Source organism: Eucyclogobius newberryi, unplaced genomic scaffold (genome assembly GCF_026437365.1).
Source record: "Eucyclogobius newberryi isolate DKJ021-1_F unplaced genomic scaffold, fEucNew1.0.hap1 SCAF_22, whole genome shotgun sequence".
Classification (NCBI taxonomy): domain Eukaryota; kingdom Metazoa; phylum Chordata; class Actinopteri; order Gobiiformes; family Gobiidae; genus Eucyclogobius; species Eucyclogobius newberryi.
The window spans coordinates 9,356,408-9,382,502 of NW_027315857.1; the positions used below are offsets into that span (position 1 = coordinate 9,356,408).

Below are 26,095 nucleotides of genomic sequence, written 5' to 3' on the forward strand. Positions count from 1 at the left end.
AAATCCAAATTGATCAGACCACATTGGCAGGCATTCCAGACACTCCTTCACATTTATTTGACATTGCAGCATGACAGGTGTCTCCGGGATGGACACATCACTTTTAGATTGATTTGTTCCCATATCTGTGCGCTTTCTGCAAACTACACACGTCTGTGCTGAGCGTATGTTTCTTGTACGTGTAGCTAAAAAAAAAACTTCTGCTTTGTAGTGCAATATGTTATATTAAAGACTATTAAAATATTTACATTTGGTAAATAAGCACCATTGAATTAACACTTTCATTATGTGCGCATCGCATAAAATTATATCTTAAAACGACTCATTTAGGCAGTTCCCATGATAAGCAGCAGATTTATGTCTTGATCCATTTTGTCTGAAGAGGAGCTTTCTTGCTTCCTTTACTGCAGGTTAGTTTGTGGTCCTGGTGGTTTTCATCTGATATCTTAAATGCAATAAGAGACATAAGACAAAAGCTTTTTGACTTCATAGTAATTGGTGCTTGTTGGAATTCGTATTTAAGCTTACCTTTTGTTTAGCTCCTTCATTGTTGACATTCAGCTTGCTTTTCATGCCTAATGCTTCTTCAATTTCTAGAATATAAGATGACGTTACAAGGATCTCATTCAGGCTGTCTAGGATATCATTAGACGCCTTCATAATTAATATCAAGACAGAAAGGGCACGGTGGCACGGATAAATAAATGATGCAGGGAGCAGGGATTGGATAAATACCTGTAAGAATGTGGTCTATCTTTTCAACCACAAAGTCCACATCTTCTTTTGTGAAGCACAGAGGAGGCTTGAACTTGAGCACATTTCGATGAGGTCCATCTGCACTCAGGAGGATGTGCTGTTCCTTCAGCCTGGAGAAGCAAAAGGACATTATTTTCTGGCCACAAAACAAATGCAATTTCAATCAACAAGCAAGTTACTAAGCGTACAGATTCAAAGTGGTAGACTGCACTCAAATGAATTACATTTTTATTATTTGAATGTTTTTGTTTTGTTTGCTTGGTTAAAACATGTACCTGCAAATGACCTCTTGTGCCTCTGCTGTGGCAGGTGTAAGTTTGAACTGGTCTCTTATCAGCTCCACACCAACAAAAAGGCCACAGCCCCTGTGTGACAAAAACACCATTATTTTTATTACTTACATTCAGAGAACATGTCTCACCTAAATATGGATCAGTTCCAGTTCTTAAATGATGTTGAAGTGATGGTATTGTGTCCATAAGTTGTATAAAGTAGCTCTTGTGTAACTGTAGGCTGCTTACCTGATATCTCCTATCAGTGGGTGTTTGTTCTTGTGCTCCTGCAGCACACTGCAGAGGTATCCCCCCACACGCAGCGCATTGCCCTGGAGATCTTCTTTCTCAATCACGTCGAGTACGGCCAGTCCGATGGCACACGACACGGGGTTACCTCCAAACTGTGAAATTCAAAACCCATGAACAGAGGAACTGTCCCACAATGCTCTGGTCAGACATTACACCACATACGCAGGATACACAGTGAATCATCAGGGGGATCTCGAATGAGTTGGGACCTATTTCACATGCACTTTAAATATGATTGATGAACATTATGAGGAGGTTTGAAATTGTGATGGCTAAATTATTGGGTCAGCCATGTTTTCCCAAGACAGTGGTCCATCCATATCTATCAACATACAAGAAAATGACAGTATGTACACTGTGACCATAATGCATTATTATATTATCATTAGTGGAGTAAATATCTGTAGCAGGGACATTCAAACATTTTTCATCTAAGGTCATTTTTCCGGGTTGTCCATCTTATACCACGTTGTCCCAAATGTCTGTTTTTTTTAATTATGATGTGGTAAATGTATTAAACTATTTCTATGTACTATTGAAACGGATCATTTTATCTTTGGTAAAAAAAAAAAAAAGGTATGCAAATCGTGCTTACTGTGTTAAAATATTCCATTCCCGATTTCATGAAGGCCTCGGCTATCTCCTTAGTCGTGACCACACAGGACAGAGGGTGCCCGTTTCCAATGGGTTTGCCCATAGTCACAATATCAGGCACAAAATCCTCCCCTTGAAGCTGAAAGGCCCAGAAGTGGCTGCCCACTCTGCCAAATCCCACCTGGACCTCGTCAGCTATAAAGACACCTCCGGATTTACGTATATGCCTGTAAAATAGATATATAAAATCATTCAAAAGTACAGCTTTAGTTTTGTGGCCAAATGCTCACGGTTACTTACGCGGCAACCTTTTGGAAATAGCCCACAGGAGGAATGACCTGCCCACCACAGCTCTGCAGCGACTCAGCAATGAAGGCCGCAATCTGCAGGAGGCCAGAACGTACAATCAGTTTATGTAAAGCCACAGGACAATTTTTCCTAACCTATAAACATAGACGTCGAGTCTTTAATTTTCACGAAAACATTAACACAGACGAACAAAGGCAACACTATTCTTGAAACAGATTTTTTATATTATATTGAGTTGTGCTTGGTTTGACAGCAGATTTCTGGTCTGATTGTACTGTATATTCATAAACGAGAACAAAGACAAACTGGAATAAAACAGCTGGAATAAAACAGGCCTGAAATGAATAAATAAAACATTTTTGCAGTGTGTGTTCTGGTTGACGAAGTGCAAACCTAAATTAATCGTAAATGATCTACAAATAAAATACAGTGACCAAATACACACATTTGTTAGAGGTGCAACAAAACAGAAATAAGAAAATAACATGATTTTTAATATTTCCTGAGTAGTAAATGTCAGGTCATGGGGATGAATAGTGTAGTAGAAATGTAAGATAAGATATGATAAGATATTCCTTTATTGTCCACACATGGGGAAATTTCATTGTTGCAACGCAGGTAGATACAGAGGAAAAGGACAGATAACATATAGGAAGTTTAAAAAACACTCTTAATAGAAGAACTCTTATAAACAAAAACTCCTATGGACAAAACCTCTCATTTCCTAATAAGGAATGGAGGGGGAAAATAAATAAAGATAAAAATAAAAAATAGATAAAATCAAATAAAAAACAGCGTGAAAAAAATGTGTGAAAAATGTGAAAAAGAAAAAAATGTGAAGTACATACAACGACAGACGTGACGTACCTTTCCTCCTTTTTCCTCAGCTCGGTGGATTATGTCTCGGACTTCGTCGGCGTACGCCGTGGCTGGATCCGGGTGGTCTCTCCTGTATTGTCCTCTGTACACATCTGGACTGGGAGCCTGTTCAGGAAGTTATGACTAAAAATGCAGCAGGTTGCAAAAAAGGAGAAGCTTGAGACTAGCGATGTAGAAAAAGATATTAAAAACCTTTATTCATTCGTGGCCAAAAGTACTATACTGTAAGTTGCATTTACGACAAAATAACTTGCCCATTATATTAATTGAGATGGAAGACGGGGGACGTTTCTATGTTAGAATCTGCCTATAAACAGTGACATTTTGTCTTAATTTATGGTTAATATCTCAATTGTTGTCAGTTTAAAGCTCTTTTAACCAGGGCATGAGAAATGAAAGGTTACATATGTGGATATTCTCTTTGTTATTGCATTCAAACACAGTGAATTGCACATTATATAGGATTTCTGTATTTCTCCATTTGATCATTGTAACATCATAGTTTACAGTGTCATTAGGGAAAGTAAAACAACCCAATTCATGCACATTAATTTAGTCATGAAACTTATCAAAACCTCCTCAGCTTGTCGAACCAGTTCAAATTAGATCAGGTCTATTTTGGGACTGCCCTGTGTTACAAACTTATTGGACAGAAATTAATAAGGCACTGCAGACTATCTTTGACACTACGATCCCATCAGACTTTAGATCTATGTATTTGGGTCTCAGAACTCCTGCCATGGACGTTGGGAATGGATATCTGTGGAGGATACTTTTGGCGGCCGGGAAAAAGGCCATCATAAAAAAATGGATGACACAAACTGCACCAACAATAAAGGACTGGACCGAAATCATAATGGACATACGGAAAATGGAAAAAATCACATATGGACTGAACTTGGAAATGGACAAATTTGACATAAACTGGACAAAATGGGACTCACATTATGGACCAGGTGCTCAAACCTTGTGTTTTATTTTCATTTGGATGCATTATTCTAAAAACGGTCATCTTAAACAATACACACTTTGTATTTTCTCTGGTTCCGCCCACACCACACTTTCTTTTCTTAGATACATTAGCTACAGAGACCCTGAGCAACCTGTCACGCCACGTTGACTTAGGGGATCTGAACGGTGTACACAGGGAGGCACTCACCACATGCACGGATGGGTTCATCTTGAAATTGGGCATCTGGTGAAACTTGTATGGACTGATGTCAATGAGCGACGAGACGTGGCCGTGATACGCACTGCAAACACGCAAAGCACATAAACAACATTGAATTGGGTCAAAATGCAAAGGCCTGTGAACTATGACAACAAAACACATAAAGGCCATGTATTTTAAAATTACATAAGTGAATAATGTATTTCTTCCAAGCTTTTATTAGGTTGGATAGATTAGAAACGACAATCTCATCATTATTGCCCAGCCTCAGACCTACTCTCACAGAGATGACATAAGTATGCTGTAAATGGCCCTATATGTGTTTCGGCCTGTTTAGAAAATAAAAGCAGAAAAAAGCTATCAAAACTACAGGTGTGACTAAAAGTATGGATACAGTACACCAATACTGCCAACAAACTGTTAGGCCTGAACATGTGTCATTCAGCTTTCATAATCATGTGCAATACTGTTTATCATGTGCAGTACTGTCATAATCATGTGCAATACTGACATAATCATGTGCAATACTGACATAATCATGTGCAATACTGACATAATCATGTGTAATACTGTTATAATCATGTAAAATACTGTCATAATCATGTGCAATACTGTGATAATCATGTGCAATACTGTGATAATCATGTGCAGTACTGACATAATCATGTGCAATACTGTCATAATCATGTGTAATACTGTTATAATCATGTGCAATACTGTCATAATCATGTGTAATACTGTTATAATCATGTGCAATACTGTCATAATCATGTGCAATACTGTCATAATCATGTGTAATACTGTCATAATCATGTGTAATACTGTAATAATCATGTGCAATACTGTCGTAATCATGTGTAATACTGTCATAACCATGTGCAATACTGTCATAAGCATGTGCAGTACTGTGATAATCATTTGCAATACTGTCATAACCATGTGCAGTACTGTGATAATCATGTGCAATACTGTGATAATCATGTGCAATACTGTGATAATCATGTGCAATACTGTCATAATCATGTGCAATACTGTCATAATCATGTGCAATACTGTCATAATCATGTGCAATACTGTTATAATCATGTGCAATACTGTCATAATCATGTGCAATACTGTCATAATCATGTGCAATACTGTGCAATACTGTGATAATCATGTGCAATACTGTGCAATACTGTGATAATCATGTGCAATACTGTGATAATCATGTGCAGTACTGTCATAATCATGTGCAATACTGACATAATCATGTGTAATACTGTTATAATCATGTGCAATACTGTCATAATCATGTGCAATACAGTCATAATTATGTGCAATACTGTCATAATTATGTGCAATACAGTCATAATTATGTGCAATACTGCTATAATCATGTGCAGTACTGTGACATACTGTTAAATTTACATATTTTATTTTATTCTATTATCATTATTTTATTATTATTATTATCTTTTTATTTTTTATTTATCAATTTTATTTTATTTCCCCCCCTCCATTACCTATTAAGATAGGTGAGGAGTTTTTGTTCATAAGAGTTTTTTGTTTTGTTCATAAGAGTTCTATAAAGAGTGTGTTTTTGAAACTTCCTATAATCTGTCCTTTCCTCCTGTATCTACTGGATTGTAACAACGAAATTTCCCCTTGCGTGGATATTAAAGGATTATCTTATTTTATCTTAAATTATACTTCTGTGCCTAATCTGTTTCTGTACCTAATCTATGTTGCAACACTTGAATTTCCCCATTGTGGGACAAATAAAGGTTATCTTATCTTATCAAGAACAATGCTAAAATATAGCCGCAAGCGGCAATGATCGGCCCTCGCCACGGCGCCGCCACGCCGCAATAGGAGGTGGCGCTAACGCGCCCCAATTGTCCTTTTATTACGCCTACTGCTGAATCTGTGACGCTGTCACATCTTCTCCCCTTTGTTTTACCATCAAAAAGCAATTTTATTTTGAATTCTTGGCAAAATGTGCGGCTTTGCCGCACAGACACCGTGACTTTTTGAATAAAAATGTGGATAACTTTTGATGGTCCACCCCTGAAGATGAGTCTCACCAAATTTCAGGTTAATATGTCTAACGCCCTAAGAGGAGTTTGTGAAAGTCTAAAGTGTAAACATGTTCTGGCGATTTCCCCATTGGAATAACATGGGAGGTTTCGGTCATCGCTACGGCAACGCCATAACAATTATGACATGGGTCTCATTGACTTTTTTGATGGGGATGCTAAAATTGAGTTGTGTGTCAAATTTCATATAATTTCGCAAAACTAAACATTTAACCTCCATATAAAATCTGTAGGGGGCGCTGTGGCTCCAAATTAATTTATTTCACTTCAAGTAGGTTTAGGGCAAAGAGTTTAACAACTGATTCTAATTTGACGCAATTCGGACTTTATCTGCGCAAACGGCAGAAATGTTAAATTTGGGAGATTTCTGAAATTCTTGCTACAGTTTGCGGCTTTGCCGCACAGAGACCGTGACAGGTATCAATGTAATTTGAATAAATTTTGATGTCCCACTCCTCAGTAGCATTTTCACCAAATTTCAGCTTTTTAGAGCCACCGCCCTGGGAGGAGTTCGTAAAAGTACGAACTCCGAAGTCATGTTTAGCCATTTTTGAAGCAATATGGCCGACATTTGGTTGGGCGGACGGCGTTGCCGTAGTAATATTTTTTACTTCTCTTGTCACCATCTTCCTCTGCGCCAAATTTCATGATTCTACGATCAGATTTTTTTTGGGTCATTTCCCATCTCTCAGTGCATTTTTGGTACATTTGGGGGCGCTGACGCGCCAATTTCTTTTTTATTTTAGAAAAGGGAAATAGCCAGAATGTAAGGAGGCACGATTTTTAGAGGTGTGCAAATTTTTGTGACTTTTCGTCAATGTTCACTGGGTGAAAAATAGGGGTTGGTCCTGAGAAGAAGAAAGAAAGAATAATATTCCGATGCAAAAACAATGTTTCCCATTTTTCAAATATCATAAACTATACTCGCGCTTTCCTACCTCATGGTGTGAGTCCCTGGTCACTGACGGGTACTTTCGTTAATTTTGAGTGGGCTCCGCCCACTTTGTGTTTTTGGCCCTCTATACAGTAATAATGTTCAATTTTTGCATTACATGCTTATATGCACGGAACATGCAAGAGATGGGGAACGTATTCGTGAGCTACTTAGCGCAAATGAGTGCTACATATGTAAATGTAAAGTGCTCGTTTAGTGCGCACTTTTGCACGGGCTTCGCCCGTTTACAACGGTAATGTTCCATTTTCCTACTACTAATTAGTATGCACGGGGCGTGCATGAGTGGAGGAGTGCGTTAGTGAGTGTTTGGAAGTGGGCGAGCGCTTTGCGCTCGATTTCGTGCGCACTTTCGCAGCTGTGCTTTGCACGGCCTTACGAGATTAATAGGCCTCTTGCCAGCTTGTGGCGCTCGGGCCTAATAATATAATGGCATTTACATAACATTGGCTTAAATTATCTGCAAATCACAAAATGTTTCAAAGTATCTAAATGGGATCTGAAGTGAAAAAGATGGATTGGTGCCTCTCATGTTCTGCTTACGTATTACAGTTATACAAATAAGGACCACGGACCAGGATTTAAAACCTTAAAATCACAAAGAATATTGTCTATTTTGCAAACTGACTTGTCAAGGGTGATGACGTCCTTGTGGCCGGTGAACTGCCAGGCGAGGCGCAGGGCCAGGTCGTTGGCTTCAGAGCTGAAAGTTCAAAGGGCAAGAGTTACTCCGAGTTACTCAGTCACCACAAAATACACAGGGCAACACCATCAGCGTCTAACCTCCAAGTACAAGGGCTCCGCAGGTGACATTTAGTGTTTTATAACAATCAAATTAATCAGGCCAAGAGTTTAAGGAATGAAAGTAGAAAATTCACACTTAGAAATACCTTTACTTCCTATACTATACGCTCATCTTATTGGCTTTGGAGTTAAAGTAACTATTACAAATAAATCTATTGTAAAAGACTACTTTTACTACTACTTTATCTCTTTCATGTACAACCCTGTTATTGTTTTTCAAAGCATCAATAATGTGGTGTATGATAAAGACAGATCAGCCTGTTCAGGACATGCCGTTATCTTTCTTCTTATCTAAACTTGATGCACTAAAACCACAAACCACTTGAATGTTTGCTTTTACAATTTACAAGTTCTGCCTGTGCTGCCTGTGCTGTTTATCATGTACCAGATAAGAAGAACAAGGGAAGTATATGCCTTAGTCTTACAATTACAGTATTACACAGGTTATTGCACACATCTTATTCCGGCTGACGCTGAAAAAGTCCTGCTGGGTCAATCAGTAACTGCAGGTCTAAACAGAAGCCTGAAAGGGCCTCATGGGCATAAAACAAAGAGTACTTTATATAAATGCATTAAGGTAATGAGCAAGACTATAATTGTGTTTATAATGTCTCATAGATGAATATTACAGTGCCATTTTAAGGTGCACTTAGTAACACATCGAGCGGGTCCACGGGTCCTTATGGAAATGTCTGGAATGTTCCACAGTATATGGCATTAAACATATATTATCTTGGATTTGTATAATTACAGATGTATTATTACTAAAGAATACAGTGAAAAACATTCTTACTTGTCGACTAAAGCCCTTTGGTTACAAAAATCTGTACAAATGTATAAAAAATAATGAAAAATAAAGCATCTCCACACTTTCCTGGAGTCACAACATTTGGATTCAGGTCTTTCAAGTGATAAAATATAATTGATAGTATTTCTATATTATTTGGAATATGGTATATGTAGGTCTGCTGTGTGTTAAAACGACATCTCTCATTTTATTTATCACTGTGTCCACATAATGAATTGATTGAAACCACCTCTCCAGTGCGTTCAGTGTGTCAAAAACAAATAAATGTGCAAATCATCCACATCTCCTCAAAATAATGTACAGCATAATGACAATTGGCTGTACCTACCCAGAGTTGACAAAGTAGCAGACGGATAACTTCTCTGGCAGTGTGGACTGCAGTTTTTCGGCAAAAAGGACCATGTTGTCGTGGAGAAAGCGCGAGTTCGTGTTGAGGAACTCCATCTGGTGAGCCCCTGCCTTCACCACATCGGGGTGACTATGGCCCACTGCAGGAAACAGGCTGGTTAGGTATAGAAACAGACTCAAACATATAGAAACAGACTCAAACATATAGAAACAGACCCAAACATATACTCAAACATATAGAAACAGACTCAAACATATAGAAACAGACCCAAACATATACTCAAACATATAGAAACAGACCCAAACATATAGAAACAGACTCAAACATATAGAAACAGACCCAAACATATAGGAACAGACCCAAACATATACTCAAACATATAGAAACAGACCCAAACATATAGAAACAGACCCAAACATATACTCAAACATATAGAAACAGACCCAAACATATAGAAACAGACTCAAACATATAGAAACAGACCCAAACATATAGGAACAGACCCAAACATATAGAAACAGACTCAAACATATAGAAACAGACTCAAACATATAGAAACAGACCCACACATATAGAAACAGACTCAAACATATAGAAACAGACTCAAACATATAGAAACAGACTCAAACATATAGAAACAGACTCAAACATATAGAAACAGACTCAAACATATAGAAACAGACCCAAACATATAGAAACAGACTCAAACATATAGAAACAGACTCAAACATATAGAAACAGACCCACACATATAGAAACAGACTCAAACATATAGAAACAGACTCAAACATATAGAAACAGACCCAAACATATAGAAACAGACCCAAACATATACTCAAACATATAGAAACAGACTCAAACATATAGAAACAGACTCAAACATATAGAAACAGACTCAAACATATAGAAACAGACCCAAACATATAGAAACAGACTCAAACATATAGAAACAGACTCAAACATATAGAAACAGACTCAAACATATAGAAACAGACTCAAACATATAGAAACAGACTCAAACAGACTCAAACATATAGAAACAGACCCAAACATATAGAAACAGACTCAAACAGACTCAAACATATAGAAACAGACCCAAACATATAGAAACAGACTCAAACATATAGAAACAGACCCAAACATATAGAAACAGACTCAAACAGACTCAAACATATAGAAACAGACCCAAACATATAGAAACAGACTCAAACATATAGAAACAGACTCAAACATACAGAAACAGACTCAAACATATAGAAACAGACCCAAACATATAGAAACAGACCCAAACATATAGAAACAGACTCAAACATATAGAAACAGACCCAAACATATAGAAACAGACTCAAACATATAGAAACAGACTCAAACATATAGAAACAGACCCAAACATATAGAAACAGACTTAAACATATAGAAACAGACCCAAACATATACTCAAACATATAGAAACAGACTCAAACATATAGAAACAGACCCAAACATATACTCAAACATATAGAAACAGACCCAAACATATAGAAACAGACTCAAACATATAGAAACAGACCCAAACATATAGGAACAGACCCAAACATATACTCAAACATATAGAAACAGACCCAAACATATAGAAACAGACCCAAACATATACTCAAACATATAGAAACAGACCCAAACATATAGAAACAGACTCAAACATATAGAAACAGACCCAAACATATACTCAAACATATAGAAACAGACCCAAACATATAGAAACAGACCCAAACATATACTCAAACATATAGAAACAGACTCAAACATATAGAAACAGACTCAAACATATAGAAACAGACTCAAACATATAGAAACAGACCCAAACATATAGAAACAGACTCAAACATATAGAAACAGACTCAAACATATAGAAACAGACCCACACATATAGAAACAGACTCAAACATATAGAAACAGACTCAAACATATAGAAACAGACCCAAACAGACTCAAACATATAGAAACAGACCCAAACATATAGAAACAGACTCAAACAGACTCAAACATATAGAAACAGACCCAAACATATAGAAACAGACTCAAACATATAGAAACAGACCCAAACATATAGAAACAGACTCAAACAGACTCAAACATATAGAAACAGACCCAAACATATAGAAACAGACTCAAACATTTAGAAACAGACTCAAACATATAGAAACAGACTCAAACATATAGAAACAGACCCAAACATATAGAAACAGACCCAAACATATAGAAACAGACCCAAACATATAGAAACAGACTCAAACATATAGAAACAGACTCAAACATATAGAAACAGACCCAAACATATACTCAAACATATAGAAACAGACCCAAACATATAGAAACAGACCCAAACATATAGAAACAGACTCAAACATATAGAAACAGACTCAAACATATAGAAACAGACCCAAACATATAGAAACAGACTCAAACATATAGAAACAGACCCAAACATATAGAAACAGACCCAAACATATAGAAACAGACCCAAACATATAGAAACAGACTCAAACATATAGAAACAGACTCAAACATATAGAAACAGACCCAAACATATAGAAACAGACTCAAACATATAGAAACAGACTCAAACATATAGAAACAGACTCAAACATATAGAAACAGACTCAAACAGACTCAAACATATAGAAACAGACCCAAACATATAGAAACAGACTCAAACAGACTCAAACATATAGAAACAGACCCAAACATATAGAAACAGACTCAAACATATAGAAACAGACCCAAACATATAGAAACAGACTCAAACAGACTCAAACATATAGAAACAGACCCAAACATATAGAAACAGACTCAAACATATAGAAACAGACTCAAACATATAGAAACAGACCCAAACATATAGAAACAGACTCAAACATATAGAAACAGACTCAAACATATAGAAACAGACTCAAACATATAGAAACAGACTCAAACATATAGAAACAGACCCAAACATATAGAAACAGACCCAAACATATAGAAACAGACTCAAACATATAGAAACAGACCCAAACATATAGAAACAGACTCAAACATATAGAAACAGACTCAAACATATAGAAACAGACCCAAACATATACTCAAACATATAGAAACAGACCCAAACATATAGAAACAGACTCAAACATATAGAAACAGACTCAAACATATAGAAACAGACTCAAACATATAGAAACAGACTCAAACAGACCCAAACATATAGAAACAGACCCAAACATATAGAAACAGACCCAAACATATAGAAACAGACTCAAACATATAGAAACAGACCCAAACATATAGAAACAGACCCAAACATATAGAAACAGACTCAAACATATAGAAACAGACCCAAACATATAGAAACAGACCCAAACATATAGAAACAGACTCAAACATATAGAAACAGACCCAAACATATAGAAACAGACCCAAACATATAGAAACAGACTCAAACATATAGAAACAGACTCAAACATATAGAAACAGACCCAAACATATAGAAACAGACTCAAACATATAGAAACAGACTCAAACATATAGAAACAGACCCAAACATATAGAAACAGACCCAAACATATAGAAACAGACTCAAACAGACTCAAACATATAGAAACAGACCCAAACATATAGAAACAGACCCAAACATATAGAAACAGACTCAAACATATAGAAACAGACTCAAACATATAGAAACAGACCCAAACATATAGAAACAGACCCAAACATATAGAAACAGACTCAAACATATAGAAACAGACTCAAACATATATAGAAACAGACCCAAACATATAGAAACAGACTCAAACATATAGAAACAGACCCAAACATATAGAAACAGACTCAAACATATAGAAACAGACTCAAACATATAGAAACAGACCCAAACATATAGAAACAGACTCAAACATATAGAAACAGACCCAAACATATAGAAACAGACTCAAACATATAGAAACAGACTCAAACATATAGAAACAGACCCAAACATATAGAAACAGACTCAAACATATAGAAACAGACTCAAACATATAGAAACAGACTCAAACATATAGAAACAGACTCAAACAAGCCTTATAGAGTCTTGGCAGTGGCAAAGCGACGGAATGTACAGAAGTGGAATGGTTGTGTAACCTTATGTAATAAACGTCAACGTGAAGCAGTAACATGATAATACTAATAGTACCTGAGGCTGAAGTAGTGCAGCAGTGTTCAGGTACTTCCAATAACTATCCTGCAACCTACTACTACTACTACTACTACTACTACTACTACTACTACTACTACTACTACTACTACTACTACTACTACTACTACTACTACTACTACTACTACTACTACTACTACTACTACTACTACTACTACTACTACTACGACGATTTTTTGGGCACAAATCTGAGTCTTATTTCCTCGTGGCGTGGACTGCCGATTAGTCCTGCCACGTATCAATCATAAAACGCACCTACCGCTCACCTGCAGCCGCGTGTGGCTCGTCCCCACGTTTCCGCGTGCCTAAGCGCATTGATCTATCATAATATAGTTCCTTCAGTGTACGGGACAAAATGAAGACAGAGAAAGACAGTTCGAGCTGACTCATAAGAAGAAGGAAATCTACTGGAGACGAGAGATGCGATGCGATCCGTTGCGCTGATAAACAAACGCACGTGTGTGTTGTATCAGTCCGCTCGGAGGAGTGCGCATGCGCACTTCCACCTGCGTTCTCAAATCGCCGAAAAATCGTCCATTGCGCCTTTAACTACAAAAACACGATAATCTACTGTTTGATGATGCAAACTAGACTTGTACAGTGTGTACCCGGCATATAACCACGTGTGTACATAATGACTTTATTATATTTACTGTGTATTATTACCATGAGCTACATTGTTGATGCAGTCCAAGAAGCGCTGGCCCGTCTCGTCGTACATGTACTGGCCCCTCGCCCGCACGATCTTGATGGGGTCATGGCTGAAGAATATCTTGCACGAGGGTCTGCAGAAAACACCCGGGGCGCATTACGCACACGGGAACATCGCAGACAGGAAAATCAGATGTTGTTTTGGTGCGCTGTTTGAGTCGTTTGCAAAAAGGCACAACATTATCTGCAAGTTTACTGTATAATTAAGAGTGTAAGTGTGTGGACGAGCAGTGTTAAGTCAATGCGTAATAATGGCACAAATAAAGTCATCTATTATCCAACTAATTTGCCAGTTGGAAAATATGTCTCTCGTAAATACAGTCTGGTTATATTATTAACTACAATTAGAAGTAAAATGCTCTCATCCTACCCAATGTGCTTTTTCCTCAGGTCTATGGTCTTGCTCTTCTCAATTTTCTCCCCAGACATGTTGAAAGCGCGCAGACGGTTGCGTAAAGGACGTTCCTCTCCCTCCCGCAGAACACTGATTCACAAACTTCCTCAAGAGCGACGAAACCGGCTCCGGGACTCACGCGCGCGGCACCGGGCTGTGGCGCACGCGGATCGATATTGCTGCCACCTTCAGGCGTAAAACAGGCACTACACTTTCTCAGACGACGGGGTGATGGGGCAGTTTTGAAGTAAGCTGTCAAGTTTTGTGGGTTTTAAATAAAGTGTAATGAAGTTAAGAATATGCCCGCTACATTCATAATAATAAATAAGTACACAGGCCTACATAAGAATATAAAAGATCATTAAAGCCGATGATGGCTCTCGCATTCCGTCCTGTCCATGTTTTCTGCTGTGTTTTGAGGCATACAAAACGAAGCTCGGTAATTCACAGTTGATGATTGCGTGGTTTGCGATTCAAATAGTAGTTTGTCCTGACAAATTGCAAGATTGTGCTGAACGCAGACCTGAGCAGGGAGAAAGCGAGAGAGCCTCAGTGACCCGCGACTTTTCATTGCTGTTCAGGGGGTTGTTGTTGTTGTTGTGGCAGAAAGAATAAAGTCTAAAGAATAAAGTCTAAAGAATAAAGTCTAAAGAATAAAGCCTAAAGAATAAAATCTAAAGAATAAAGCCTAAAGAATAATAATTCTAATGGTAATTCTAAGACTGCGGCACGAGAGGAAATGTCCCATCAAAATAAAAGCGGAAGAGGAAGTGAAGGCATTCATTGCGCCTCTGCTGGCCAATTGTGAAAATACACAATATCTGCAATGCACTTTTTTCATGGCGTCTCGAGGAGAATATAAACCATGAGTTTCAAACAAATCAGACAATGTTGAGTTTTTCACACAATGGGTAGGGGGCGCTATAGAGTAAATTTATTACATGGTATTAATTATTTCCAATCAGACCATAAAAATGCATTAGTGAGTGAAATATGAGCTCCGCAGATCAATTCCAATAGGCGTGACTTGTCTTTGAAAAAACAGGAAATTAAGCCTTTTTTGAGGGCGTGTTACGCGGAGACCGTAAAGAATATCAACATTCTTTTGAATATTTATAAAATTTTAATGTCTTGAGATGCAAAAAGTGTTGTTTTGAGCTCAATCAGACGAAAAACCTAGGACAAGTAGGATTTTGAAGAAAAAAAAGTCAAGCGTGGCGGTGCCACTTTGATTCGACATGGCCGACTTCTTGTTTATCATAGAGCAATGCTGCCAGGTGTGTTTTACTCGTCAAAGGTCAGAGGTCAAAGGTAGCTCTATCACTGTTCCAAGTGTCATGAGCCTAGTCCAAAGAGTAAGAGTTTCATGTTTTTGGCAAGAACAAAGAATTAAGTGGTAAATGAGAACCCTTTAAATGCCCCCCCTCCCGTCCGACACCGCTGCCGCTTACACAGAGGGTCTTTGCTCACAGTATAAATACATTCATCATGGACGCACTGATTAACAACTTAAATCTGAAGCGCTACAGACAACAATTAGACAATATGTATTTGAAAGTCTGCATTTATTTGGCTCCAACAGTACAGAAATTACTTGAAAATATGATAAACATTTGTGTCAAAGAAACGTCAATAAAGGGGCACGAAACTAAGAAATATTTCAATGTGTAATTTGTATGCATAATGTGATAACTAGTACACTGAAATGTGTACTGTTTTGTTTAAACGGCAAAATAATTGTTGGATTTATCATAATACCAATATATTTTATTTTTTTTCTTCCAAAGAATAAAAACAACAATATGTGGAGCTCCTTGCCAACCCATTAATACTGATGGAAATAAATGTGTAAAATGTTTTGGCACTTTAAAGCACTTTGCCAATTTTTTTTCCGGCCAATACCTCACAAAACATTAAAAACTCAAATACAAAAAATACAAAAATCTAATAAAAATAGCTGCACTCACTAAAGATACAGCACCACGTGAGAACAATTCAAATACTGGAAATCAAACACAAATATTTAAAAAGTACAAAAAAAATTTAAGTAGTGACACTCCAATTGTGTAAGTGGAAGGGTAAGTTCTGAACTGCAATGTTGTTAAAGCAGAAGCATGTTTCATAGTGGTAAAATGAGTAGCATAAAGAGCTATACAAATCACAAAGGATGCTGTGATATTTTAGCTGCATTTGGTGCTACACACATGAACCAAATATAAATTGCACTTTTGTCAAATGGGCACACATTTCAATAATACATTAATAATCCACTATACATATATCAAACTACATTCAATGCAAATATGGGAGATGTGTCAAAAAGCTGTAAGTGACTTGAGCCTGTATACATCCAGGCCACTATGTTTTTATCATTTAAATGTAATTTTACCCCATGATAAGGCCTATACACAGAAGTAAATGCACAAAAATAACCAAATGACTGATTCACACCGATTCAGCTCCTCAAAACAGTTGAAAAAACAAACAAAACAAAAACACTGTCATTAAAAAGAATTGGAAGGAATGCAGTTCAAAACCAAAACAATGCCTTCATTTAAGAAATCATAGAAAAATAAATAAGTTTAAAATATGAGACAATACACAAATATATGCACATACATTGTTACAAATCAAGCAACCAATGACAATAAAGAAACTTGTGTGCAGTTGTTTTCCACTGGTAGTGCCACGTTTACATAGTCGTGTGTATCTTGACTAGGTAGCTTTATCCACCTGTGGTTAACCGCTACATCACAAGAAACATCGATTGCTCGCTCTAAATCTCCCGCCCATAACAATGACTGTACTGAAATCGCAATCACAAATATGAAAAAAATGGCAAGAAAAAGCTCACTTGGTTACAAAAAACACGGATGACTTTGCTGATTGTTTGAAAGGGAATGTGACGTAACTGGCCACAAGATTGACTCTAGTTTATATCTGGTTAGCTAATGTTTGTGTTGTTTTTACTAGCAGGAATCGTGACTTTAAAATAAGGCTGCACTATATTTTGGTGCTGCGATTGTGTTATTAATAATATTTTTTGCAATTTTGTCATAATCTTTTATGCTGTCAAAATGTAAAATTACAATACTGAACACATATTTTGCATACATTTATAATACTATGCAGCCCTACTTTAAAAGTGTATTTAATCATGTTTGAAACTTTCTATGCAATATGTTTTACATGCAGCAAAACAGACGCCACAATACAAGAAGAAACATCTCATACACAAATCCAGCGTCAATGAGTAGCACATGTGTAACAAGTAACAGCACTGGATATGAGCACTTAAATGATTGTTCAAATCTTGTCAATGCTCAAGTAAAGCTGTGACCTGCATCCTGATTCAGCGTCCTAAACTGTGATGTGTCTTTTCAGTTCCAACCTGACAAAAATGTTCTGTGTGAAAAATCATAATAGTAACTTACATTGTTTATACAGGAATGAATAAAAGCTTGAGGCACAAAGGCTGTTATACACAAATTATAAAATGCTTAAGAAACAGAGCAAGAAAAAATAACATGAAAAAAGAAAGTGATTGCATTATGTTGAAGCTCAGTAGAACTTGAAGTCAGCTGGTCTCCCAGAAGACCACTTGTGTCTCCAACACTATCCATTCCCACGCTTGGAGGGGTCCTGAACGCATCTCTAAAAAAACCTTAATGCGTTTTCCAACCGGTGTCGGATCAGAGCCTGCCAAGTCCTCCTCGAGTTTGGAGACAGTCTTTCCAATCATTGGAAAGAGTCCAAACCAAGACGGCGAATTTGATGGTGAAGAAATTAAATCTGCTTGTCACATGTGCAGGCAATACCACAATAAAGCGACAGTAACTATTTTCTCTTTATCTGGGTGTTTTTCAGGCAACCAACCACGGCGTGACTCCCTTGGGATTAAAAGAAAGAAAAGTGTCCAGTTGTAGAGTTTTTAAGCATGGATTGTTAATGTTTGTGCCATTGTTGCACAGCAGAAGCCAACCACAAAACAGTGACGTATGTACAGACATATAAATATAGACTCACTACTTATCCATGCTTTTGCGAGATCAAGGGTGCAATGTTGTGCTTGTCACAGTCAGTCTTTCTTTTCTTTTTTTTTTTTTGTCTCTTAGAAAATGGCAAAGGTTGCAGTGACAAGACAAGACAAAACCCCTAACGTTTTGGTGTTAGCAAGCCAGTCCAAGCCAGATCCCCCTTCCAGGCAAGTCTCCATCTTTAGGACCCCCATAATGCTGGGCTATGGTGCTCCAGTCTAGACCACGAAAGACTGAAGCGATAAGTTCTGGCACCAGCCGGGGATCTGAACTTTGACGAGATGATGTGAGGTTGGACACACTTTTGTTTTACGTTTTTCCACGCAGCACGGCAATGTAAGTAGAAGCAGCTTGAGGACGATTATCTCTTTTTGTACACATAAACTTCTTTTTTCATAGATATTTTTCCATTAAAAAACTATAAATACCGTAAAAGAAGCATTATTTACAAACTCCATGCGATTTGGGTTAGAGTGATCACTGCAAGAAAAAAAAACACACAGAAGAGATATGGACTTGAATTAATTTGTGAGTTATTTTTACACACTCCTTCACAATGTTATGATTGTCAAAAATGATAATAAAATCCCATGCAGACATACAAAATCCATGCGCCTTATGGCTTTAAGGATTAAAGGGAGGGTATGTAGCCTCTACTCCTACTGGTTTAAAAAGGAACTACAATCACAACTGAACCTGGACACGCCATGGCTCATGTTCAGTTCAGAACTTCCAGGCTCATTGAGGCTGCAGAGGCTGCACGAGCACTGATTTATGTTCTTTATGTTTAGGTCCTGTGCTGTATATATATATATATATATATATATATATATATATATATATATATATATATATATATATATATATATATATATATATATATATATATATGTGTGTGTGTGTGTGTTTTGTTTTTAGAATTAAAATGCCTCTGCCTGCATTGGACATGATGTCCAATGCTTTTGTAATTGTGAATAAATCAATACAATTGTTTGATTATTTGATTTGAACATGTCTACCTCATATCTGGGGACACAGAAATGTCATGTTTATAAAATTTGAAATCTAAAATCTACATACCTTGCCTTTAATTGAACATTTCTACCTGAAAGTTATGCATTTACTGCATTACACAAATCAAGCGACTACTTCATACTATATTAGTATTAAGACTCACCTTTTGCCAGCATCCAGGCATTGGTAATCCATCTGGGCCCTGTTTATGATAGAACAAAACACAAAACAATTAGGACTGAACATTGAAAATGTTAATCAATTCAGCCTAATCTATACAGTGATTTGGAAATAGCATTTAGTTTGCATTCACTACGTATTACAAAATAATTGCGACTAGAAAACAAACATACATATTACACTTTCTCACAGGATTACACACGGTACACAGTTACTCAAGCTCTTTGCATTGCTGTTGATGTCAATGATAACTTCAGTAGAAAATAAAGAACTTAAATCAGAATGTATTTTCCTTCATGCACTTCTCACTGCAAATTATACCTCATGCAAAGCACTATATAAATGTACTTATCCAGTGCCCAAACAGGACTTCTGAGATACAATTAACTAAATCAAGTGATATCTGGGCACTATAACAAATGTAAGTAAGATGATGATAATCAATGTTACTTACACACAACACTACACTATTGTTTTTGTTTACATGATTATATTTCTTAAATTCCCCTGGTGGTCTGGCCCAATTGGTACATACACAGGAGGAAAGTTAACGGAAGGGTCTTCAAGTCATTGTGTTAGCAATAAGTCAAAGGGTTGTGAAGGAATTAGATTAGGACAATAGGAGAAACATTAATACTAAATAATATGAGTTAAAGATATTTGCTATAGAGCAGAGGTTAATAGAAAAACTAGCATGATGTTCTTATTTTGAAGGTTATCCAAAGCTCTTAGTATAGCCAGCTCTGAGTGTATGATGATTTTCACAATAAAGTGAACTTTGGTGGTAACATGCCTGCCATGCTCACGTGATGGTTCATTCATTGTTTTGCTTCCAGGGTGATTTGAAATGGGAAACATTGCATGTAGAAGATGGGTGCAAAAAGGATCAGGAAAAAGATAAATACTGTACCAATTGGCACGGGGCATCCAGCCCGTCCAGACCTGGCTGCCCTGGTTCCCCCTTTTCACCCTTAAATCCCCGGAAACCCTGTTTGCAAAGACGACCTAGGAGTGTTACTGGGAGAGAGGTGGACGACCCTTAGGCCTGTGTCCAGGACAGACACAAGAGCGGCGTGAGGAGGAGCCGCCCTGTAGCTGCTGTTACCACTGAAACCCAATTACATGGTGTCTAACATAATGCCACGCTTTTGTAGCTTGATAGCAGTATTTGAACTAAAAAGAGCCTTTTTATTCCACAATGCAAATACGTGATTTAGTCCCCATAAAGACTGGCACAGCTTCGCCACAAGGCGCTCATCCTGGTTTGGGACTAGACCCAGCTACGGGAGGCAGTTTCCAGCTCGCACATACCAATGGGCAGGGTGCATCTAATCCTGGGGCACCCTGTTCTCCTTTCTCGCCCTTAGGCCCTTTTTTGCCCTTCTTTCCCTTCTCCCCCTGTGAATACAATGCAAGGGTCAGATTTACAAAATGACTGTCAAAGATAATGGGCAGCACTGCTATTAGAAAGGGAGAGATTAAAAAGGGGAAAGCTATGAGGCCAAAGTGGTCAATGTTAGATAGGAGGGGTGCCATAGAGGATTGGGCGTACTCTAGCAGGGAGAGGACACTCGAGGGAGGTCAAAGGGCAAAAGGATGAGAAAGAGTAGCAAGGAAAAAACCTCCACAAGCAGAGTTACAACATTAACAATAACAACACATTAACCTTATCCTGACACATTTGGGTTAGAAAATATCTGACATGATGTAACAGTTTTGTTTTATAAATTGCAGTATAAATACATGCAGAATAAGTAAGTAGTAATTCATGTGACACCTTTAGAGTACATACAACACAGCTAAATATGGTTAGACTAACCAACAAATTAAGTAAAGGTTTCAAATGCAAACAATTGGGATGCAGGGCACAACCTACACAACTACACAAGTATTAGTTGTTACAAAGAAAAGTAAAGTCTGCCCTTTGCCCAAGGCCAAGGGCAGTTTTTAGCAAACGTCAGAAGTAGAAGTACATGTAAGTAGTGAAATGTCAATGTGCATGCATGGACACAAACAAAAATAATAATAAAAAACTGGTATGAACAGCCTGTTGTCAATGGACATGTTTGATTCCAAAGCCTTTTGGATGATTTACAATGAGACTGGAAATGAGGTGAAAATGAGGAAACAAAAACTGATTTGACATGGAAAGTGTGATTTTTGTCACATACTTGCGAGTAATTGTTTTGTTTATACCTTAAATATTCCATAAAATCTACAGTACTGTGCAAAGTAGACACTTTTATAAAACTATGTGTTCAAAACGCTAACCAACGTACAAAAATCTGTTAAAAAATATATATTATTCAGAATCTTAGTTCTCGGGTAAATGCTTTTCAGTCAGCCACACAATCCAGTTTTATTCATCTTCTAAAACACAACGTTTTAGTGGGTTAAGTAGTGTCTTCAGTGGAAACAATAGTTCAGCAACAATAGACAATATAAACTATATTTGTAAAAATGTCAAAAGAAATCTGTTGCAACTCATTCAGACATTTGCACAGTACTGTACGACTCTGTTGAACCGAACAGGAGGAAGTATCCACTGTGACTGTCCATTGACATCAGTCCTCTGTAAGTCTTAAACACGTTTCAGCGATCTACATCTACCTTCTCTCCTCTCTCCCCAACGTCGCCTTTCTCTCCCCTTAATCCTGGAGCCCCCTGTGAAAGTACAACTCACTGTATTACTGCCACTCTCAGATGGGGTCAGGAGAGTGGCAGTACTAAGGCTCGACCACGTCAGCACATGAACATGGAGATGTACACTGAACGTTTATGGTGCAATGGGGTGTTTAGTAGAGACTTACATCCTGGCCTGGTTGTCCGGCCGACCCCTGTAAACCAACCAGACTGGTTAGACTGCATGTATTTTAGAAATGCATATTCAGTTGATTTAGTAAAATAATGAAGTAATATTTGCAGTACTATCTGGAATGAGGTGTTACATTACTACATAGTTCAACTCACTGGGAGTCCGTAAGGTCCCCTTGGTCCAGGTTCACCAGGTATACCTCTTTCACCCTATTATACACAATCGGACTATCAGTCATTAATTTAAGACTTATTATGGTTTTAATGAAAGAAAAGGACACTTACTCTGTCGCCCTTTGGCCCCGCTGGACCGGCTGGACCAACAGGTCCATCCATACCCTGTAACAGGACAGTTACTACATGAATAAAAGGATTAATAAATGTGTTTAGCAGATGATATGCTTTGTCCTGTCCCACACCCACATGTGTATGACTGTGATGTTTAACAGCACACAGAGCTGCTAGTGCACGTGCATTGCTCACTGCTGACACAGTTAATGTATGAGTGTTTGTTAATGCTGAGTTAATAACACACAACACACAAGAGCTGCTACTATAACAGGTACAGTATATTTCTGCTCAGTGTAGTTCAGTGTGACTTGAATAAACATGTAGTTCATGTTTTGAATTATAATCAAATGAAATAACTGTATGATATTGAATGCTGAGGGAAGGGGTGTGATGAAGGAGGGCAGAGTGATGTTAGGTGGTGAAGCCTCGTGGTCACATGACACTCACCCGAATGCCGGGCTTGCCGTCCAAGCCGGAGGCTCCCTGTGTGGTTATGGAGGTATGAGTGACATGAACAAGGCGGGATTAGTACCAAATGAACACTGTTATTAGGACAGGTTGATGGCAGGGTTCACAACAACTCAATTACACTGTGTTACAGCAGTCAGTTCAGGCACATGTAAATGAGCACAAGAAAATGAACAAAGCATTACTGCAGCACTGCCACAGACACTGCTCAACAACAAAACTTTCAGTAACTTTCAATAACTCAACATACTGCATACTATCTGAGTCTGTACTTACAGGGAGACCCAGTGGTCCACGATCCCCTTTGTGGCCGGACTCCCCTCGAGAACCCTTCAACCCATTCAAACCTGCCTCGCCCTAAAACACCACACATTAGTTTATTAATCACTCCATGGGATTGAAGCAGAGGCGTGTTACTTAGTGTCCATGTTAGACAAACACCATGCTTCACACATTGCACTACTGTGGTAGTTACCTTTGGACCGGGGAAGCCGTGGGGACCCTGAAAATATCATACAAACAGAATATTTAATATTGGTTAATCTGTACTGGTACCATGACAAATGAATCATTCATCAAAGTTAAAACAAATGGGTTTGTCATATTTTATTGTCTTATTTTTTTGTCTCGTCTCTGGATCTCTTGGAATACCTACCATTGGTCCTGGGGATCCGTGCGGTCCTGAAGGCCCAGGAGGTCCAATGATCTGGAAAATAATTAAATATCAGAATACATTAAAGTAGTGCCCTTACAAATATGCCAATGACATGTGTATCTTATTGCACAGTTTATTCCAGAATAAAAACAGTGTGGACTTACAGAAGGACCCTGTGGCCCGTGCAGGCCTCCATCTCCTTTATCTCCTTTTACTCCATTAACACCCTGAAACATAAATGATTTAAACTCACTATCTTGTGGTTGAATGTCTCAAAGCTGAAATGGTCCAATGGTTTGTGGCAGTTTTGAGACGTGACTTACAGGGAGCCCGGGCAGACCTGTAGTTCCTTTGTCCCCTGAAGCACCTGGCATTCCCATGTCTCCTTTTGAACCCTTGTAACCCTGAACAAAACAATCATCACGGATCAGGGAGATTATTTATTTTGATGACAGCTCTTTGTTGACTTTAGTTATGTGCTTTGTAATGGCTGAACAGTACATTATGTTCTATGAATTGCATGAATATTAAATCTTATTTTGTCACTGGCTAATATCCCACATATTAGAGTTATAAAATGGTCATAAATATTTACAAGAAACATGTTTTATTGAAACCACAGCTTTTTTCTGGGTGTTCTAGTTTTTAGTAAACATTTGTAAATACTGCAGAAACTCACTCTTTCGCCATCAAGTCCTGGGAGGCCAGGCATTCCACGGTCCCCCTGAAAAGAGCAGTTAGCCATTACTTGTACTATGGGACACTTTACTGATAGTCTTCTCAATATTCTCTGAGTGTCAAAATGAATACAACTGTGCACGGATAAACTCTGCTGATGTAATAATAATGTTAAGGTTTACCTTTATGCCTGGTGGCCCCATTACTCCAGGAGGCCCAGGAGGACCCTGCCAAAAATAACATTAACTTGATTACAAATAAACCTTTTCACAAAACTAACCATTTTCATGAGGCACAAATGTTAGCAGAACACAGTCAAACATGACGCTCAACAGATGCCAAGTCACAATATGTTAGCTGCATATGTAATGTTTATATTGAAAATTTTGCTTTAAAAAATTCTTTCAAAGTGTTTGAAAAGGATTATTTGTCCGATCATGAACATATTCAACCAAAAACTAACCAGGGGTAACAGCCTGTAGCATGGGCCAAACCTAAGCAATACTCTGCATTACATTCGTGTTAGTACATTTGCCTTTAGCTGTGGCTGGGCCCATGCAATGTCACTGACAATGAGGAATAACTTTAGGTTCACATGACAACATTCAGAGGAGTTTATTACCGTCACTGTAATAGTGGTAATCTTCTGCAGAGTGCCAAAGGTGTGGAAGCGAAAAAGGAGAGATAAGATTGTAGAGAGGAGAAACCTTTGTGTCAGCTTTTTTCACAACAAGGATGCCACATACTAATCCCGTATATTATTTATTTATGGAGACTGGATCCATACTTGTAATTTATTTTTCAAAAGATTTTTATAAAACACACTAAAATAGGTACATAACTAACCTGCAAGGCCTCCTGAATGTTTCCATTATAGTCAATGATCTCAGTGGCGCCTGGGTCTCCCTTCTGCCCTGGTGGACCCTGAAAAACAAAATAATGACATACACAAAACATATTGATCAGTTACAATGTGTATAAATGCAGTATTGCCATTATGTTCTATGTGCTGCCCTCTTGTGGTAGTTACCATTACTGATAAAACGCTCTACATAGTCAAGTTATTTTTCTGAACTTACCTTTGGTCCAATCATTCCAAAGTCACCTTTATCTCCACTTTCACCCTAATAAGAGACAGAAAACATTCTTAGGTATTTTTTCTTAGTTAGTTGTGGCTTTTGGACACTTGGAGTTTATTGAAAAGAAAGACACAAGGAAATGGGATGAAATAATAAGTGAGCTACGATATATTTACTTTTTTACAACAACACATTTACTACTCTGAAAGTATGGGAAAAATGTACATCCTCACCTTTGACCCCTTAAAACCAGGCATGCCAGATTCTCCTTGTGCACCCTGTC

At 37.7% G+C, this 26,095-nt stretch overlaps 3 protein-coding genes across 6 annotated transcripts in view; all 3 read right to left on the reverse strand.

Annotated features, from left to right (window-relative positions):
• LOC140372174 (leucine-rich repeat LGI family member 2-like) overlaps positions 1–26,095 on the reverse strand; it is a 481,342-nt gene that overhangs the window by 74,955 nt on the left and 380,292 nt on the right. The window lies entirely within an intron of this gene.
• etnppl (ethanolamine-phosphate phospho-lyase) lies at positions 335–14,698 on the reverse strand. 2 transcript variants are annotated; one of them, XM_072458988.1, is made up of 13 exons: positions 14,573–14,698; positions 14,158–14,276; positions 9,264–9,423; positions 7,952–8,026; positions 4,282–4,375; positions 3,111–3,227; positions 2,235–2,317; positions 1,936–2,161; positions 1,278–1,432; positions 1,032–1,121; positions 736–866; positions 529–593; positions 335–445 (listed from the first exon to the last, which is right to left on the reverse strand). In XM_072458988.1, the coding sequence occupies exons 1-13, from the start codon at positions 14,629–14,631 to the stop codon at positions 356–358; spliced, it is 1,464 nt and encodes a 487-aa protein (XP_072315089.1). In that variant the 5' UTR covers positions 14,632–14,698; the 3' UTR covers positions 335–355. The 2 variants fall into 2 exon arrangements, with proteins under 2 accessions (XP_072315089.1, XP_072315090.1); XM_072458989.1 differs by lacking the exon at positions 14,158–14,276 and having other exon boundaries at positions 14,573–14,688.
• LOC140371374 (uncharacterized) overlaps positions 16,143–26,095 on the reverse strand; it is a 157,048-nt gene continuing 147,095 nt past the window's right edge. Inside the window, exons 21-39 of one of the 3 annotated variants that reach the window (XM_072458489.1) lie at positions 26,046–26,090; positions 25,813–25,857; positions 25,580–25,657; positions 25,356–25,379; positions 24,916–24,960; positions 24,735–24,779; positions 24,379–24,459; positions 24,220–24,282; positions 24,056–24,106; positions 23,876–23,902; positions 23,677–23,757; positions 23,380–23,415; positions 22,927–22,980; positions 22,798–22,851; positions 22,638–22,664; positions 22,438–22,491; positions 21,139–21,225; positions 19,811–19,849; positions 16,143–18,486 (exon numbers count right to left, since the gene is read on the reverse strand). In XM_072458489.1, the coding sequence (XP_072314590.1) occupies positions 18,460–18,486; positions 19,811–19,849; positions 21,139–21,225; positions 22,438–22,491; positions 22,638–22,664; positions 22,798–22,851; positions 22,927–22,980; positions 23,380–23,415; positions 23,677–23,757; positions 23,876–23,902; positions 24,056–24,106; positions 24,220–24,282; positions 24,379–24,459; positions 24,735–24,779; positions 24,916–24,960; positions 25,356–25,379; positions 25,580–25,657; positions 25,813–25,857; positions 26,046–26,090 (963 nt within the window). In that variant the 3' untranslated portion in view covers positions 16,143–18,459. Of the gene's footprint in view, positions 19,114–19,810; positions 19,850–20,737; positions 20,816–21,138; positions 21,226–22,437; positions 22,492–22,637; positions 22,665–22,797; positions 22,852–22,926; positions 22,981–23,379; positions 23,416–23,676; positions 23,758–23,875; positions 23,903–24,055; positions 24,107–24,219; positions 24,283–24,378; positions 24,460–24,734; positions 24,780–24,915; positions 24,961–25,355; positions 25,380–25,579; positions 25,658–25,812; positions 25,858–26,045; positions 26,091–26,095 lie in introns of all 3 variants that reach the window. The other 2 variants (XM_072458486.1, XM_072458487.1) reach the window with 2 other exon arrangements.